Here is a 21,159-nt window from a genome sequence, read left to right on the forward strand (position 1 = left end):
TGATCCACTAATTGCCATTTTTGGAGTTCCAGTGACCACACTTATCCTGTCCCCCAGTAGGGGGAGATCTTGGCTTTCTGTTCTCTTCTCGCCATGCGCTGTATTTTATTCTTCTACAAATCTCCTACACCTCCATCTACATCACAATCGCTGATTACTGTAAGAATGTTTTTGAAGATAGAAAAAATTTCATTAACAGTGAAGGACGGTTCAGCAAAAATTACTCACAAGTGGACACCCTTTATGGAATACATAAAATCTCTGCCTTCATAATACGTAGATTGATATAACTGACCCATCATGTGACTAAGTTTAAAAAATAGGTAAAACATTTTTTTACCTATTGGGATGGCTCTCCAATGCCACCCCCCACTCTTTATCTTTGTATTTTTTTTATTATTATTATTTATTTATTATTTAGGTATTTATTTGTATTCATTTTTTTCTTGTTTTTGTTATCTCAGTATGGTGATTTATGTTCATTAGGGGGGGACAAAAAAATCGGAGTAGTCATGTAAGTTTTGCAAAATGTATGTAATGTCAATAAATGCATAATCTCCTGATAAACAAAGAACCAAAAAAGGTTCATTGATTTCTAATGAATCAGCAATAATCTGTCCCTTATTATTTTCAACTGAAGTAATATTTTTCTCATTTTGTAATTGTCGGCTTTGCCAGGCTAATAATTTCCCAGGTTTTTCTCCTTGATCATAGAGTGGCTGCTTAAGATGCAAAAGTTGTGAGGCGGCTTTTGAGGCAGAAAGTTTGTTATACTGTGTTGTTAGTATCAGAAGTTTTTTTATGGATGTTTTGGGATAGCGTTTGATAATAATCCCTCTCAAGCAGCTCAATTTCTGCTGCCAACTCTTGTTTTTTGATAAGTTAATTTTGCCTTATAACTCGTAAAGCTAATTATTTGACCACTGATAGGCCTTAAAGGCTTCCCACCTCGAAGAGGGTGGTGTTTCTTCTGTGTTGATATCCAAATAGATGTTAATTTGATTATCTATGAAAAACATAAATTCTGGGTCTAGCAGCCATTTTTGTTTAAATCTCCACTTAGGAGGGTCTCTCCTTAGTCTTAAATCCTCATAGATAAGTGAATTTGGTGCATGGTCAGAAATTAAGATGCTATCATATTGACAGTCTTTTATTTTATGTCTCAAAATGGCAGAAATTAAAAAGTAATCCGTATGTGAATGTGATTTATGTGTATTTGAATTGCTATTCAAGAATTTTAAACTCTTGGGATTCATGTTCCTCCAAATATCCATCAAATTAAGTTCCTTCATAAAGTGTTGAATTGTTTGTCTACTTTTAGAATGAGAGTTGTCAGTACCTGAATTTCTGTCCAGTTCTGGGTTCATTGTGCAGTTAAAATCTCCTGCTATAATATAGACAGAGATGAAATTGTAAGAAAGAGATTTTGAAAAAGCTTTGGGTCATCAACATTTGGGGCATAAATACCTGTCATATTTATTTTTTCTGTGATAAGTGTGCCCTGTAGAATAATGTACCTCCCAGCCCTGTCTTTAATAACCCTTATGAATCAAAATCATAACCCCTCTTGCCTGGGTTACTTAAAGGTGCTGAATATATACCGCCCTGCCACCTCCTGCCAATCTTTGCCTCCTGACCAGACAACAGGTGAGTTTCCTGAAATAACAGAATATCAGAGTGCATAGACTTCACCCTACTCATTTTCTGTTTCACTTTTTTCAGTTTTTGTAATCCCCTGCAGTTCCAAGAAGACATTTTAATTCTTAACCCACAATACATACCGTGTGATACTGAATGGGCTCCTTAGTATTTTCAAATTATTTAAAGATAAATAAACCAAGAACACCTGGATGTTAAAAACTACACCCATAATAATGAACAATGAGCCCTTTAAACTTCAAACTCTGTTGCCACCCTCCTCCCCCTTCAATATTCTGGTACCCATCTAACAGCTGAAGGCTGTTCCACACAAAAGTAAGGACCAACCAACTGTGTCTGAATATTTTTGCGTCCAAAAAATAAGAAATAAGTAACTAAAAATAGGCTATTGGCTGTGAGCCTCTGGCATAGCATACATAAAATATAATAAAAAAATTATTTATCCTTATTTATTTTACTTAACTTTAGGTACCATAGTTGTCCATCCCTATTAATATGTTGCGATAAAATGATGTCGTCATTGTCTTTCACAGCTCTGCTTCTGTTTTCAGAGTCCTTACAAAGTTATCTACTTCAGCTGGTTGGTTAAAGATGCGAGACTGACCGTTGTGTGTCACCAGCAGTCGAGCGGGAGGAATCATGCCTTATTGTAATCCCCATGGCACAAAGTTGTCGTCTCATGCTGTCAAACTCTTTCTGTTTTTTATGCACACCAACTGCGAGGTCCTCATAAAATCACACTTGGTAGTTCTTTGTCCTGGCGGCTCTTATCACAGTTACTTTATCCCTGTAGTTTAAGAACTTCATAATAAGCGTCCTTGGTGCAGCGGCGTTTGATGTGCTTTTCTGGCTAAGCCGGTGTGCTCTCTCCAGTGTCAGAGTGGTGCATAGCGGTACCAGGTTCAGAGCCTCTGGTAGCCACTTTTCCAGAAAGGCGCAGGCATCCTCTACCTCCACCCCCTCAGGAAGGTTAACCAGTCTCAGATTATATTGTTGCGATTTGGCCTCCAAGTACAACCCTTTCCCTTCCAGCTCTTTATTTTTATTTTCGAGGACCTGGACCCTAGCTTGTAGACTGGTTGATGTTATCCTCTGCTGCAGATATCCACACCTAAACCTCATCAACCCCCTCGGCACACTCGTTGACATCTTAGGCAAATGAACCTCGCTATTTTCAGAGCCGGCTTGCTGGAATTTTTACTGGGCTTCCTTTGTGAGAGAGGCATCACAACTGTTCTAAACGTTGTTCAGTGTCACTTGTAACAAGTATTTTTCAGGATTTTACGGAAGGTAGTGGAGCCATTACCAGAACCCACAAATTAAAATCGTAATATTTTTCTAGAAAACTTTGGTGCTGAGCCTTGAGTTTAAGTTATGATACTTCCCAGATATTCAATTTCTACACGTTTATAGATTCTCAGCCAACCAGGACATGCCAACCCCCTCAAAAAAAAGGTTTAAAGCAACTTAAGTTATAATTTAAATAATACATAGTTTTTATTAAGAGCCACTGCAATAAGTCAACATTTATGAGTAATTTTATAAAGTGGAGTTACTCATTAAAACTTGTCTTTAGTCAGAGCCTTAAGTTTTTCTAAAGGTGTAGCAGAGACAAGATCTGTGGCTCTGAACCAAACTGATATCTAAATAACATTTGAATCTTAGTTTGACTTCTTTGGGTCTCAACAGGTTGTTCACTGAGGAAAAAAAACACATTTGATATGCATTGATATTTACCAGTCATTTTTGGTCCTGCAGCTTGAACACAATAAAAAAAAATTTAAACCACATTTTACATTATAGTTCACCGTAACTTTACCGACTGCCCCAAAGTTGCTCCTAAGAACTTTCCCAATTTATGGGCCTCTCAATAATGAAATGGGATTTGCTAACTTCCTTGTACGCTTTCTGGAGAAAGCTTCTAACTCTTCCATTTTTTTGGCCAGTGAGCAAACGTTTCCCATTATGACAGTGGGTATGCAGGGCTTGAATCTCTGCTGTTTAGACGCCACTTCACACAAAATGCAACGAAGCCCAAAGGCCGGAAGCAGCTTGTAAATCAAAATATATATGTTTGCATAAAAAATACAAGTGTGAATCTTGTTCTGTGCATTTGTAGACATTGCTTTGTGGACTCGTGAATCATCCTGTGCACATGTGAATTGTTTTGTGTATTTGTGAATATTGATAATGTTCTAACTCCATATTCAGCTAACTGTTAAATATGGAGAATCATTAGAAACAAGACAATGATTCTAAATTCAGCAGCACATCCACATCAAATTTCCTAAAAATGAAAATAAACAAGTCCTGTCAAGTCCTGACAAAACTATCAATTGACAAAATTTCTATTTTCATCAACTGAATTAATGGAGTGAAATTTCATAAAGGGAAAAACACAGTTTTGGGCAACAAAAATCATCAGAAACAAAGTGGGTTTACTGCAAGTACCTTCAGTTGCTTAGTTGACACTTTGTTTGTTCAGGTTCAAACCCATGATGGAATACCCTTCAACCAGACAGGAGATGTCATCTACAAGATCAACAAGGACTATGGTTTTGTCTGTCTCAACAAGGACCAGATTCATGGCCTATGTCACAACTATCAAGTCAGATTCCTCTGTGGGAAACCTGGTAATTTTCTCACCTGCTAACATTGCCTTTGAACATTCAAACACTCTCAACCATAAGGAGTGTAGTACTGTGCAACAGTAGATCTGGTTTGTCTTTTAATAACTATAAATAATTTCCATTATCCAGCTCCCTTACCACCCCCCATCAAAGTAGATGGAGGCAACTGTCACTGAATATTATTTTCTGATTAATATTACAATCATTATTGTTGCTGTCTTGATTTGTATTGCAGTTTCTGTATTTATCATGAAAAGTCATTAAAAGAAAAAAACACATTACTGAATTATTACCTTCTCAGAGGAATAAAAAGTTATGTGAATAGAAATAATTTTGCAGGTGTCTATGAAAAATGCAGTGGACATTTTCTGTTGTTAGTTGCTAAGTCTTACACAAAATGGCCAGATAAAATAAGAATAAAAGTTTAAACTTTGAATTATTTGCAAAAATCTGTGCTCTAAAAAATTAAAACAACAACTGCAACTACAGTATGTTAATCATAGCCCTTTGTCTCTTCAGTGTTTCTGACTGTTTCTTGTGGTGCAGCTTTGTGCTGCCTTTAGGAGAATAAGATAACAGTATCATCTATAAAATTTCACCCACATGGCATTACTGTGCAAACCAGTGCTTTCAGTGAAAAAACAAAAGTTCCAGATCCTTTTAATGCCATATAAATATGGGACACAACCATGGATATTTTAAATAGACCCGTCTGTTGATTTATAGATCAATAGTTTTACTGTACAGAAATTACAAAGAATCCTAATGAATCAAATTGAAAGTGTCATGAAAAATAATATTGAAGAAATAAATAGACAAAATACAAGCTAATTAAAAACATAAATAAATGAGAAGTTCCTTATTACTGTTATGGTGTGTAAAATATGTTTCTTCTTAGTGATAGATATGGTCTCAACAAACCCGCGGGACTGCAAAATGCCTTGCCATACCATTCCTCAGTATTCAGTTTCTTAGTTTATTCTTGCTTTTTGCTCTTCGTTCATTTCCATATACTTTCTTATTATTGGTATTATCCTTCCCTGGTTTATTGTTACGTCTTCTTTTGCTTGTCTCCTGTTATTAGTTTGCTTCCCGTTTCTATTGACACTCACCATTAATCTTTATTCATTCACCTGCTGCGCCGCCTAATCAACATGTGTTTCACCTGATCTGCTATTCACATAAGCTCTTGATTTTTCACTGTTCAGCGCCGGATTCTCTGTTTTTATTTCCTGAATCATATCTAGTTCATATCTAGTTCCCCTTCCATAAGGGGACATGGAGAAAACAAAAATAAGCAATCCTGACTTATTTTCTTGAGATCCCGAGAAACTTTTTGAAAAATTGCGCGTTCTTTCGGGTGAAAAGGTTGACTTCGCAATGATGGTAGCGGGGGTGGAGTTTAAACGAGAGACACAAAGGACGATTTAAAATGTTTGCTACAATCTAGAGATGTCCCAGATGAGGATATTATGCTAAAAGACATAAAGCTGAAATTGGTTTCCAATTGCAGCTTCTGATTCCACCTAATTTTTCTCTACCTTTGTTGTTTTTCATCCACTCTAGTTAAAAAAAACTACAATGCCTATAGATTATTCTGCTCTAATAGAAGCTCCCAAAAAACTTGCTAAGCCCGGTGGTCGGGGCACTGAGGCGGTCCACCGGGGTTTTGTATTAAAAGATGTTAAGTTGACAGGAAATGTAAAATATTACTGGGTAATTATGTTAATGGAATACATTGCTGACAATACTTACACCCACAACTATAGAATGAACAAATAAAAATAATGTAATTAAAATAAATATCAACTATTTGCATTTCTGTTAAATCCAAATGAAGTCATCAGTTAGTGAATCTAAAAACATGATGTAATGTTAGATTGTTACCATAGCAACAAGATGAAACTGTGAGTTTAATCTGATGATGTGAGCTGTTTGTTCACAAATACATCTTAGTAAGCTACAATTATAATGACTGCTTGGCCAATTAAACTATTCCCTCCTCTCAGATTTCATTAAATCCATGTTGAAACGCTGTTGTCGATGTTCTTAGCAGCAAGAGGGGACCCTAAGTCAAATTATGCTCAAGGCCTCATTCAACATTGGATTGGCCTTGCATGATGAGTTAGACCCGCAGCACTACGCATCTCTGCTGCTGGATATAGTGGGACAAACAGGAGATTTAATTTAAATGGCTTTAATAGATCTTACATTTCGTGTCTATTGAGTTTTTAAGAAGCGCCACAGAGACTGTTTTGGTTGCCCTGGCTTTATGGGACGGGTTGTTCTGATCTCTGCGCAGCAACTCTACCTAACTTTAAGTAGACATTTACTTTATGCATTGTGTCAAAACAAACATAAAATAAAAACAAACCAGTGTGCTGCGCTAGTCAGGCTGAACCACCACAATAACCCACCAAATCATCTAAACTTGCCATCAATGCAAAAGGAAGCATCACCAAGTTGGAAAAGAAGGTAGTCATTGCTGTAACCCCAAGGACTGGGATAAAGAGTTCAAAGCTCAAACAAGAATTACCTCACAATCAGACTGAGGTCCTAGCAAAGAAGCAGCAGCCATCCATAGCCATACAGAACCTGATAGAGGTTAGCCGCTTTAGCAGTTTAACACGACTGGTCAAGATAATTGCCTGGGTTTGAAGAGCTGAGTTAATTCACTGACTCTGCTCCAGAGTCATTGGTTCCCACCGAAGCGAAGCGACATAACATTTCAGAACTATTTACTTTCCACATGTCTGAGTTGTTCACCACGCTTGGTAAGTAATTTTTTTCTAAGATATGACTATTATTTTGAGTTGAGACCAACCTGTATGATAGACGTTACATTTGCCACACGGCTCGGTGTTAGCATATTTAGCTTAGCATGCGGAATGTTTGCGGAGTAAGTAAAAAAAATCGAGCAGGTGAACATTCAGTCAAATTCTTAGCTAACTTAAATAGATTTGTAATAATCTGGAGTATGTCTTTCATGACTTGAATGTTTACATGAATACTGATCATAGTTATCAACCTCTCTGATCCCGATTTTTTTCTTTGAAAATCTGTAAAAGGCTTTTTCATGTTGAAAGCATATTCCGCACTGATACCAGGTGTAATTTATGCTATTATTCCAGTTGATGTGCCTTCTCATATGCATTTTGCAGCATGTTTTAATCCTTTATTGCCTTTTTTTCTAGATATTAAGAAGAGTTTGGTTGTGGAAGAATCGCCAGTCATCAGCATAAGTCCCTCTCGCCCTCTCAGCCGGTGATGTCCCTGGCCAAACTTCACAAACAGCCCAACAACCCAAAGATAATCTGTGTTAGTGAGTGGACAGCTCTTTGGGGGAGTGTAGAGAGGCCCCGTCTCTTATTAGACATTCAACAGAAACATAAACTGGGTAAGAAATGATGGCACTGAATATCTGTGAAGTCAAATCAGAAAAAAAGGAGAGAACAAGAAAAAAAGAATGTAAATAAAATCAAAGGAAGGATGTTAGGTTTATTTTAATTCCTAACCTGCAAAGAATCAACCAGAGACACAATTTACTTTTCTGCAGAAGAGGAGAGTAGACCCGAGACACGGAATACCGCTGTCAAACACTGTCTGGAATCAACTCTGCCAGATCTTTCTCTGCATTGCTCTTTATTAGAAAAACCAAGGAAGGAGGTTGGGCTTTTTCACATAGTCACACAAAGAATTTGACCAATGACCTTTTTCTACAGGGTGTTCTGGAACCTTCTGTGGACACCCTAAGGGCATGAGGCTGACAGCAACTAATCAGTTTCACATGAAGCTGATAACACAGGAATGTGCAAACGTCTCTAGCCTCCAGGCAAACATCCTAAAAATGGTTAATAGTGTACTACAAAAGAGAGAAGTCAAGTAAACATCAAACAGAATAATAATATGAAAACATAACCTTTCAAATAAACTCACAAGTAAATGAACTTAGATAATTTTTCTAACAAAGGAAGAAAAGACGCGCACTCAATGTGTTCTATACGGACCTTAAAGAGGGATGGACAATGGAAAAAAAGCAGAAGAGAAAGCAAAACAAAGAAGAGGGGAGTTTGGCATCTCTTTGATCAGAGATCCTGGTGAACCTGTGCAGAGCTGGATGCATGTAGACGAACGGAAAGGCAGCTGGTAAGGCAGAAACTGTGTTATGAGGTCGGACTGTTCCGGAGTTGACTGGGCCCATTAACACCTGTCATGTCTGAACTGAAAGCGTTGGATTTTGGTTGTGAAGTCTGGCATTGATTGCTTGGTGATCTTTATGATTGAACTGATTGTTGTGATTTTGGCTGGTGGACTTGGGTGGTGAGGTTAAGTTCAACTATTACTTAATTGAGGGTTAGATTAAGAAAAATAATAACTTGAAGCCACATTGCCTGGGCAAAAAAAAAGTCGCCACCAAAAAATGGTCACACTCTCTAATATTTTGTTGGACCGCCTTTAGCTTTGATTACAGCCCGCATTCGCTGTGGCATTGTTTCAATAAGCTTCTGCAGTGTCACAAGATTTATTTCCACCCAGTGTTGCATTAATCACCAAGATCTTGTATTGATGATGGGAGAGTCTGACCACTGCGCAAAGCCTTTTCCAGCACATCCCGAAGATTCTCAATGGGGTTAAGGTCTGGACTCTGTGGTGGCCAATCCATGTGTGAAAAAGATGTCTCATGCTCCCTGAACCACTCTTTCACAATGTGAGCCCGATGAATCCTGGCATTGTCATCTTGGAATATGCCCGTTCCATTTGGGAAGACAAAATCCATTGATGGAATAACCTGGTCATTCAGTATATTCAGGTAGTCAGCTGACCTCATTCTTTGGGCACACAATGTTGCTGAACCTAGACCTGACCAACTGCAGCAACCCCAGATCATAGCACTGCCCCCACAGGCTTGTACAGTAGGCACTAGGCATGATGGGTGCATCACTTCACCTGCCTCTCTTCTTACCCTGATGCGCCCATCACTCTGGAAAATCTGGACTATAAAATCTGGAAAAATAAATCTGGACTCATCAGACCACATGACCCTCTTCCATTCCTCCAGAGTCCAATCTTTATGCTCCCTAGCAAACTGAAGCCTTTTTTTCTGGTTAGCCTTACTGATTAGAGGTTTTCTTACGGCTACACAGCTGTTCAATCCCAACCCCTTGAGTTCCCTTCGCATTGTGCGTGTGGAAATGCTTTTGCGTTCACAATTAAACATACTCCTGAGTTCTGCTGTTGTTTTTCTTCGATTTGATTTGACCAAACGTTTAAGTAATCGCCGATCACGATCATTCAGGATTTTTTTCCGACCACATTTCTTCCTGGAAGACGATGGTTCCCCACCATCCTTCCAGTTTTTAATGATGCGTTGGACAGTTCTTAACCCAATTCTAGTAGTTTCTGCAATCTCCTTAGATGTTTTCTCTGCTTGATGCATGCCAATGATTTGACCCTTCTTAAACAGACTAACGTCTTTTCCACGACCACTGGATGTGTCTTTTGCCATGGTTGTTTAAGAAATGAGGAGTTACTCATTGCATCAGCTGGGGTTAAATAACTTGTTACCAGCTGAAAGATAATCGCCTATGCAGTACTTATCCAATAGGAGGCTTGTACCTATTTGCTTAGTTAAGTCCAGGTGGCGACTTTTTTTTTGGCCAGGCAGTGTATTTATATATTTGTAAAGTAAATATTTGTGATTAATATTGAAAGTAAACATTTGTATATTTAAATAAATGTAACCGTTATGTAAATATTAATTTGAAGTGTTGCACTTTGAAGGTTTTTACTTGTTTCTGGACTAACTGTAAAACAATGTCCTGAAACACACTGATAAATAAATGGATGATAAATGAAGAACACAGCTTGGTCCTTGAAGAAAAATGTATTAAGCATACTTTTTTTGTATTGTACAGCTGATATGTCAGACCTTTTGATAAGCAATATGTGAATGAAAGCGACATGTGATACATGAAAGTGTAAATTATTCCATGTTGTTATATGTTTTCTAATTATGTTGCATGTTTTGAAATAAATGCATTTCAGAAAGTCATTGCCTCTTTATTAAATGTTTATTTTCCAAAGAATTCTTAAAAGTTCAAAATAATAAAAAGTACATTACTATGTACATTTTGGATACTCTGGGAGAGTTAATATTTAAGATCTATCACCAAGTTAGTGTTACTTGACTAACTCCAGACAGATTTGGTATTTGACACTTAATTAGAGTTCCAACTATCCAAAAAGAGTTAAATTAAGACTGTCTGGTGTGGACACTTTAAAAGTGTTGAAATCAAATCTAACAGAGCTCATTTGGGCCTGCTGGATTTGTTGTGTAGGTCACAGATGACTACAAAGTCCAGGCAGTACAGATGAGCAATGAGACAAGGAACTCAGACACCGGTAGCACAGGGAAGGCAGACATAGGCACCCATGACACAACTTTAGACTAGGATCCAACAGTGAAACAAAGACACAAGTGACATTAAATACATAGAGGGTAGTCAAGGGAAGCAAGGGACAACTGGGGGCAATCAAGTAGAAGACGCGACAACACAGGAACTAAATAAGGTCACAGAAAACCAAATCCTCACAGTACCCCCTCTCAAAAAGTCCTAAACAAAAAAACAACCCAACCAGATTGAGCGGAGGGGCGACAGACAGAGGACAAGATTCCAAAAAGAAATATAAAGAGAAACAAAATAACTCAGTCCAAACAAACAGAAACGGTCAGGGTTGAGCCTGCCGCAAAAAGTCCAGGGACGGCGACAAAGGACGCTGACCCTTCAGAGAAGGTCCAGCGATCAGTAAACAAAGCTACTGCTACTGCTTTTACTCAATCTAGTCTAATCTTTTATAATTTAAAATAGCCATATTCATAACCCCTAGTGCAAAACTTAAATTAATTGAAAAAGCAACCAGAAATCAGACCCCCCCCCCCCCCCAAAAGATCATAATAATATCAAAAAGTTATTTTACATAACTTTTACTACATACATAACTTTTACTAAGTTACTACATAAAAGATTGGTCAAAACACAAAATCTGTTTTTAGGTTTTGGAAGTTTGCACTCGGTATCTAGAAAATAGATTGACACCAGGTCTTTTTGAATCCATGAGTGTGACTCTTACTCTTCTTTACCCACTTTGTAGTTCGTCCACAGGCCTCTCTCTCAATCGATATGTTAACAGACAACACCATCTTGGAGCTTAGTGATGAGGTGGTAGGTTGGAGAGCTGGTGATCAAGTGGTTGTGGCCAGCACAGACTACTCAATGCACCAAGCTGAGGAGTTTTCCCTGCTGCCCTGTCCTACCTGCATGTCCAACCAAGTGAAGATCAAAGGTAAGATACCTTTTGTGTTAAAGCAACTATAAAGACTGTGCTATAGTGTCATTCAATTAGAAATCGTTCCAAATCTTCCAATCTTTCTTTTAGAAGCAATGTAAAGATTTGCATTGCTACTAAATACATTAGAAGCAATGTATTTTTTAATCTTTTATATATCATAAACATTATCTTTTATAAAGGGATATTTCATACAGGCTATTAATCTACATCAGTATAAATAGTTATATGTTTATTAAAATTCTTTGTACAAAGTTTCTAATTCTTTGCGCCTTTACAGAGTAATGACCTGCTTGAAGAGTTTCAGTTAATGTTAATTTTAAATTAGTCAATGATATCATTTGTATCCAATATTAAACAGGTTTATAGTACTTCCTTCTTTTACTTCTGAAATGAACGATAGCCTATCCTGGAGTGGAGCAATTACACCAACTTAGCATTTTTGTGATCACTTGGACCAAACTCTCTTTGGGTCCAATACTGAATGCAGAAGTTCTGAATGCATTTTACTCTCAGAGCACTTCTTCTGTGTTGCTTATGTGACTGCTCTGTCTTTTCTAACCCCTAATCAGTGGCACAAGATGGAGGCCAACAGTAAGACTTTTTCTGGTCAACATTTCTTGAAGTTAATATGGCGTTCGCCTCTCCACTGTTACCACATACAGTATATACTCAATAAGAGGTATTGCTGCAAAGTCGCTGACATTATGCTATCTGCTGGGGTTCCTTAGAAGGCGTTTTACTAAGTAGATTATGCTACTCTTTTTTTTTAACATTCTTTATTTAAGAATATTATGAATCCAACATATATGCATATTTATATTTATATATGCTCTTACATAATACAACAAAAGAGAGAGAGAGAGAGAAAAAAGAAAAAAGGGGGGGCTCAGCAAACATTTAAATGAATTTCGGCAATTGACATTTCTTAGAAAGGTCCTCATGGGCTCACATGAAAGGGAGGTGTACATTTTCAGTGTCTTCCATTAAAAGAGAGAGACATACAAAGGGGGGCTGACAGCTTTTTATAACCCATAACATCTTTATCCGTGTCCATCCAAAGTGGGAAATAGCTGGGGTCCATACACTCAGAAAAATGTCCACTTTTACATGAAGTTTTGCTGTTATCTTTTCCATTATATACACATTCTTCAATCTTTCTTGCCATTGTTGAAGGGTGGGAGGTAAAAGCTTAATGCAAGGACAGAGTTATCATTTTCCTTGCTACTAATAGCAAGGAAAATCTGTAGTAACTGGACTTTCTCTTTCCCAATATCTTCTCCTGGGGTCAAACTCAATATATAATGCAGTGGGTTCAGTGGTAATGTGACCTTAAATATTGTTTTAATTTCTGTCTGAACCCCCTGCCAGAATGGAATCAGTACTGGGCAGTCCCAAAAAATGTGGGTGTGATCCCCAATCTGATTCCAGTTCCTCCAGCACAAATTTGTAGCATTTCTGTCGTATTTTGAAATACTGAAAGGTGTTTTGAAGAATCTCATTCTTAATTTCCAGTCAAATTCCTTCCAACCTGCACTGTGTGTGATCTTAAAACCTTTTTCACAAATCTCCTCCCACGCTTCATCTTCAATAACAATATTAATTTCTAGTTCCCACTTTTGCTTGATATCTATAGAATTGTCAGAGAAATGCATCTGTAAATGTTTATATAGATTAGATATAATCTTCCTCTTATTATTGTCCTCCACACATTTTATCAGAAATATTTCTAAAGGTAATGTATTTTGTTTCAAGGTAGGCCATTCTTTGTGCGATAAAAGGTAATCCCTTAATTGTAAGTACTTATAGAAATCTTTTGAGCATAATTAATATTTATCTTGTAACTTAAATGACTTACGAGTTTCTCCACTGAATAACTGATTCAGTGGAGAAATTCTTATTAATCCTTTCTGTGCCCATCTCTGATAACCCGTATCCAGTTGTTTGGAAAAAGTCAGTAATCTTGGCTATAGGCCAGTCACGATAGCAAATTTTGCTGAGCGATTAATTGTCTCAAAAATTATTGCGATAAACGATAATATTGTTTGAAGACCTTTTTACACTGATTTAATGGAAATAATCCATGCGATTTCTTGCCAAAGATAGATACACTTTATTTTCAAAAGAACACTAAACACTGGAACTGATAAACAAAATAAACAAAACAACCAAAAACGAAAATAAAATGGATTCTCAGTCTCCATTAACAAAAAACTCACTTGGAAAAAAAAAACTAAACAACATAAAGCCAAAGTGGAAATAAATACTGCATTCAACCAAAAGAGTGCAGATTATGAAGTCTGTATATTATGTTGCCCTTCAGTAATAATTAGATTTAAATAGAGAAGATGGGCACATCTGACTACCTGATGCAATAGTTCACACTACATGATTTTTTGCTCCTATTTTTCCCTTTACAACAATCTTAAAACGTTGGTCTTTCTAAGATTGTGTGGTGTGTTACGGTAGATCGTCCTCCGATCTAAATCAGGGTTTTTCCCCGACTGGGCGCTTTAACTCAGCCTGTTGAATGTGACAGGTAGCCAATCAGAAAGCGCGGATTCTCCTCCGCACTTTCTGAGGGGAAATTACGTCGGGGAATCCCAAACAGCTGACACGGCGCAACCCGAAGTCCAGCGGACATTGGAGATGATATGTGGAAACAACATTAATGTTTATTCAACATGCAAAGAATATAGAAATGACAAGGGGAGGAGTTGGAGCGAAATTGCTACCGCAGTTGATAAACCCGGTAACTGTTCAGCTGTTCTTCGTTAACGTGACGTAAATAAGTTATAATGATTTTCATTCAGTCAGGACTGACATTAGCCACATGCATTGCAGGTAGATTGTAGTAAAGCGTTGATTAATGCCTGGTTTTAAAATTAGTTAACTGAACTTGTAGCCATTATTCTGTGCCCATTGTTGGACACCACATGGCAGGAACGAATCTGATCGAACCTGTCGGCTAATGTGTGGTCTGTCAGGTTTTGAAAATGGGCCGACAATCGGCCGACAGCTCTAAGATCGTGTAGTGTGCGCTGGGCATTACACTGAGGAAATGAGGAAGGGGGCGTCAGTGGAGTGCACCGGAGTTGAGCCTTTTTTTCATTCAGTGTCATTAACAGAAAGAGAAAAAGGCCGGAAGAGACGATAATGCCGATAATTAAAATGACGTCGATAGTTTTAATTTATCGTACGATCGCGACAGGCCTACTTGGCTATTTTTATTTTGCTTGATATTGTTAAAGGTGCTCCCATTTTCTTCCTCACTAGAGACCAGACTCTGTATGAACAATTAATCCATTCATTTTCAATTTTTAAATCCTTCCAATTTTTTCCCTCCATAAATGGCATTGCTTCAAGAGGTACCAGTGGGCATGCACTGTTCTCCAGACCAATCCAGTTTGTCTCCTCATCCTGTAGAAGCCACTCGACCACAACACGAAGTTGTGCTGACCAGCAGTACAATTTCAGATTAGGCAGGCCAAGGCCACCTTTTTCTCTTGGACTTAACAATAATTTCTGTCTGATTCTTGGTTTCCTCCTTTGCCAAATAAAGTTATTAATAATTTTATCCAAAATTTTAAAAGTGGAGGCAGGTATTCGAATAGGTAGTGCCTGAAATAGGTACATTAATCGTGGGAGTACATTCATTCTCACTGTTTCTATTCTGCCCAAAAGGGACAGAGGACGAATCTCCCATCTAGACAGGTCTGATTTTATTTGTGTGATTAATCTACTATAATTTCCATTAAATAGTTGCGAGGTTTGTGGTGTAATCATCACACCTAAATATTTGAATCCCCTCTTGGACCAATTAAAAGTGACCTCTTTATCTAAACCTGTAGGCCAATTTCCCACCAACGTCGTAACTTCTGACTTTGTTTCATTAACTTTATAACCTGAGATTTCTCCAAAATCTTTTAAACTAGTCATAAGCCTAGGGATTGAGCTCAGAGGGTTAGAAATATACAAAATAATGTCATCCGCAAATAATGAGATCTTATGAGTGACACAACCTGTTGTTACTCCATGAATTCTAGGGTCTGTCCGTATTCTTTCTGCCAGGGGCTCGATACTGATAGCAAATAATAGAGGCGAAAGAGAATGCAGCACATCAATCCATTTGATAAAGTCTCTATGAAATCCCATTTTTGCCAGTGTGTGTTTCAGATACTGCCAGTCCACCCTATCAAATGCCTTCTCAGCGTCAAGGCTGAGAAGCATTGAAGGATCCTGTTTTTGTCTCGCCACAGAGATCACATTTAAGGTTCTCCTAATATTATTTATCTCTAAATGTTCCATTATAAATCCTGTTTGGTCTGGTTCAGTTATTGTGTGGATACATTTTTGAATTCGGTTTGCCAGTATTGTAGTTAAAATTTTCAAATTACAGCAGAGCAAACTTATTGGTCTGTAGGACGAGCAATTTATGGGGTCTTTGCCCTCTTTGGGAATTATAGATATTATTGCTTCTAACCAAGACTTTGGGGGGTCCTTATTTGTGAGGTCGTAATTAAATACTCTTTGTAATAGGGGCGTGACCTCAGCTTTAATATGCTTATAAAATTCCACAGGGAATCCATCAACTCCTGGCACTTTACTTTTCTTTAAATTTTGTATGACCTCCTCAATTTCCTGTTTTGTGATTGGATCTCTCATTGCCTTGGCATCATTTTCAGTTAATTTTGGTAACTTAGTTTCACCCAATACATTCTTAATCTTCTCTATTTTACTGTCTATTTCCTCTGAATCATAAAGTGTCTCATGGTAAGCTGAGAAAGCTTCTGCAATGTCTTTAGGATGGGACAGCATTTTCTTTGTAAAAGGATTCATTATCTTTTCCACTGTGCGATCTGCCTGTTTCTTGCGCAACTGAAATGCTAGTAGCCTGCTGGCCCTATTCATGATTCATAATACTTTTGATTAGCAAACCGTAAAGCCCCCTCTGCTTTGTGCGTCAACAAGATATCCAGTGTTTGTCTGTATTCGTCAAGAAATTTTAAAGTTCTTTTTATGTTCCTCCTCCAATTGTCGTATGCGATTTTCTAACTCTACTTGTTTTTTATCGCGTTCTCTTTTGGTTTGGGATGACAAAGAGATTAACTTCCCCCTCAGCACAGCTTTTCCAGCTTCCCAAAGTTGACACTGATACTTCCCCATTGTCATTATGTTCCATATACTCAGTCCAGTCTTTTTTAATTCTTTGAACTATTTCTGGGTAATTTAGTGAAAGTGAAACATTCATTCTCCACTGTTTAGGTTGTTTATTGTTCTCTAAATTTATTGTCATAACAACTGGACTGTGGTCTGATATTGTTATTGGTTCAATATGGCAATTTGTAACTTTATGTGCATCCCTCCTTAAAACAAAAAAAGAGATTTATTCTGGAATAGCTTTCAAGGACTTTTGAAAAAAGATTATGCTACTCTTGAGTTGGAATTTGACTTAAATATAGTCGTGTTGACCAATTTTTTTTTAAATAGGAAATGCTATATTAAGTTTGAAATGCTTCATATAAACATTCATATACAATTTTCTTTTAGAAATATATTTATTGAGATGTTGGCAAAGTGCAGATCAGCTATTTTTAAAGAACACTTTTCATCCATAATAACAAATGAACACATGCAACACAAAAATTTGATAGTATTTACCCTTTTCTCACATCAAAAATAAGAAAAACTAGAACTGTAAGCAGTCATCAATGGGGTTCAAGCCCTTCCCAGCAAGCTCCAGCGTTTCCCAACCCTGGTCCTCAAGGCACACTGCACACATGTTTTAGGTGTTTCCTTGATTCAGCCCAGATGATTTCAATTGACAGGTGTTTGCTAAACTGCAATCAGCTGAATCATTCATAGTAAAACAGGAAAAGATCTAAAACTTGTAGGGCAGTGTGCCTTGAGGACCAGGTTTGGGAAACACTGCTTTACTCCATACTCCACCCCTCTCCCCCCACACCTGGCATTGTCTCTTAGCATCTCCACCAACTTGGAAGTTTTCAGAACAGTGCTTACCCCATAAAGATGTTGCATTTACATGTCACGTTACATAAATTGATTTTATAAAAAGACTGTAAACTGTGATTTCCAATTTTTTTCACGTTTTTCCAATGTAGATGCAAATTAAAAAATTTATATAAAAAAGTTGAGTTGAGTATAAAGTTGAGTATAAACTCCAAATATAGTCCAGATATCTGAAATAAAATAAGCATAATTCCATGCCCCTATAGTCCATGGTATTTTTACAAAGAAATAGTTATTTGCTACTTCAATCAATAATGGCAGTAGATAACCAAATTATAAAAATTTATTATAAGCATAGGTACAGGTGATACATTGAGGAACAATTCAACAACAATGGGATCAATCACAGATTAACTAATGCTACGCTAGATAAATTGCGTACACCATACCTCACACCAAGTGAACAACCTATTTTCACTGAGGATTATGAGGAAATGATGCACTGATAATTAAAAAATCTGCTGCTACAATCGGAAACGATAACAGATAGATTGATTTGGTAACTAACAGAAAATATACGAAGCATTTTCAAACCATTCTGAAGTAATACAAAAATATGATCACACTTGTCAAAGTCGTGTTAACTCTTTTTTTGTCCCACATCTTATTGATATTTAGACAGAACAAACAAGACAACAGCTCAAGATTGAACATAAGTTGTTGGGGTGCTGTGGTAGCACAGGGGTAAAGCACCACACATGCAAGGAGGCCTTAGTCCTCGACACGGACATCACAGATTTGATTTCCGGTCTGATAACCATTGCTGTATGTCTTCCCCCTCTCTCATGACCTACTTTCCTGTCTAACCACTCTTAAATAAAGGCCACTAGAGCCAATAAAATCTTTCTAAAAAATAGACTGAATATAAGAATATGTTGCAGTATCTGGGAAGTATGTGAATACAGTGTTGACTATAATGTGCAAATGACTCAATATTAATAGGACCTACATCATCTTTCATTAGATTTAACTACTGTTAACTTCCTGTTTGAGTTCTTATGCTTTTGTTTTGAGGAGACAATTTCTTGTTCAACTATCTGTGCGAAGGCAGGTTAACGGCAATCAAAAGACAAGATAAATCATAACAGAGCTTATGAAATGTAGTGTTCTAGCACTCGAGTTGGGATTTTATTTCAAGACCAGTCAAGATCACAACTGTAAAAATATCGCTAAATTGCCAGCATGCAATAACGTGACTTACTAATTACGTGTTTCTGTTACCCTGTCACACATCACCTCCTCCTTTCACACACGGCATTCCAACACAATTTTTATCATCACTTAGAAAAGTAACCCAAAGAAAGCTAAACTCTGTGGACGTGATGTTAGCAGAGCTAGCTGTGCAGGGACAAATTGCACTTGCTAAGAAAAAAGTCTGTCACTCACTGCATTGAATTATTGTGAATTACTGTGTTGACTAGCGTGTTACATATATGGAACACCGCTGTGACCAGCAATATAGTGGTGTAACATTCATGAAAGATTTGATTCTTCTGAACAGCTCTTTACTATATACTATAAGACTGGAGCCTCACTGAGAGTCGTTCTTTGTTCTTGTAAGGCTCTGGTACACTGCAGTAGCTATCATTATTTTAATTATATTCATTGATATTTATTTAACTAAAGAATAAATAAAACAGAAGAATGTAAGAGCATGCTCATTGCTCTTTGTTTTCGTCACCTGTCATGGTGGTAGATGTTACAGCTCTGCGCTGCCTGGCTTCATGCAGCAGGAAAGACAGCAAGATTGAGTCATGATTACATAGAAAAAATGGGTCAGGATGTGCGCCTTGGGCTTGGTTACTTCTTGCTTGTTGCTCCCTGGTCAACCAGCAAGGAGCTTAGGTTGTTTACCGTAACGGTAAACAACACTCAGAATTGAGTGTTGTTTACCATGGACCTTACCAGAGGGGCCACGTTTCATTGGCTGATGTCCATTCTACGTGGTCATGTGCGTGGCCGCCTCACAAAAACACGCTTCCCGCTAGCTAAGTACAGCATAATGGCAGTACTGATACAACTTCTACACCTTGAAGCCTGTCTGCTACACAGTCGCTGTAGTTTCTAAACTTTGGACTAATTACCTCGTTCGTTTGTGAGTATACGTCACTCACAACTAACATCAAATAGAACAAATATATTTCATAAAATTTTAACAAACAAATGGCTTCTACCGTGGTAATTATGTGAAATTAAATTAATTATATCCCAACTTCAGAAGATTTGCCTTTACCTTTACAGAGCTCTTTGGTTCCTCCTATCAGTCTGTAGCTTCTCATATTGATGTCATCAAACCAAATTTCAGATCTACCATAACTGACTGACACTTGCTGGCCTCAGGTTTGCAACCAGCTTGTGACTGAGAAACCAGTAACCTCCTCCCAGATGATGACATGTACTTGTTAGTTCCTCTGTCCATTGTAGTATCTGATATATTGTGAAAATCCGGTAGAAATGATGCACTAATCGAGCCATGTTTACATAGAAACAATGGCTTTGTTTGTGAGACTTGCGGTCACGTGGGTCGATTGTGGGCGGAGCTTGGTAAGGTCCATTAGGGCATTGCCTTAATTGCCCTAATGTCTGCATTTAATGATGCAGACAGTGGTGGTTTCGACATGGGCAATATGGGCAACTGACCAGGGCGTTATCTTTTTTTTTTTTCTCCGAAGAGTTTTTTGCGGCGCTAGTGGCTTGTATTTTTTCCACAGTAGGCAGACAGGAAGGAGGGTGAGGAGAGGGGGGAAGACATGCGGTAAAGGTCGTCGGGACCGGGAGTCGAACCCACGACGTCCGCGTCGAGGACTAAGGCCTCCAAACGTGGGGCGTGCTAACCCCCTGCGCCACCACGGCATGCCCCAGGGCGTTATCTTTTTAGGGATAGCAAGAGTCATCCGCAGATTGAGGCAGAGATGGAAGCAAAGTAGAATGAAGATGAGTTTGAATTCACAATGACATTGGTTAAATTTATTTCAGCTCTAAGCATTTAATATGTAGGTATCTTTATGGAAATATGAATCTTTGAGATCAATTTAAGAAGCAATTTTGATCATATTTCACATTTTATTGTGTCATGTAGCACGGGGCGCTGGTCTTGGTCTTGACTCGGTCTCGGGTTAGGTGATCTTGACTACAACACTAATGAAATGTATCTCATTATTAGCAGCCCCCTGCATAAAAACAAATGGTATATTTATGATGTAAATAAGTACTTGTTTAAAATGTTGTATGATATAAACTGGGCATTTGTTTAATTATGTGCCAAAACTAAAGGTAATTTATGTTGTAAAGATCATCAATTTTTACATCAAGTTAAAATCAATCAGTAAATTGTGCAAAGTATGCTACAATTACTACAGTATGGCTTGACTTAATTACAATACCTTTGTTTCTCTGTCATTCTCTAATCCCCTCAATCTCTAGCAGAACAAGTTCGAGTCGGGCCACGGCTAATGACCGGGCCTTTCATAGCCAAATAATAAAGCTCATGATA

General features: G+C 37.7%; 1 protein-coding gene across 5 annotated transcripts in view; it reads left to right on the forward strand.

The window, feature by feature from the left end:
* The window catches only part of cemip (cell migration inducing hyaluronidase 1), a 214,942-nt gene that overhangs the window by 84,227 nt on the left and 109,556 nt on the right, over positions 1-21,159 (forward strand). For all 5 annotated transcript variants that reach the window (XM_032561532.1, XM_032561533.1, XM_032561534.1 and 2 more), the window contains 2 exons: positions 4,145-4,292; positions 11,442-11,633. In XM_032561532.1, the coding sequence (XP_032417423.1) occupies positions 4,145-4,292; positions 11,442-11,633 (340 nt within the window). The remainder of the gene's footprint in view (positions 1-4,144; positions 4,293-11,441; positions 11,634-21,159) is intronic.

This window comes from Xiphophorus hellerii, chromosome 4 (genome assembly GCF_003331165.1).
Source record: "Xiphophorus hellerii strain 12219 chromosome 4, Xiphophorus_hellerii-4.1, whole genome shotgun sequence".
Lineage (NCBI taxonomy): Eukaryota > Metazoa > Chordata > Actinopteri > Cyprinodontiformes > Poeciliidae > Xiphophorus > Xiphophorus hellerii.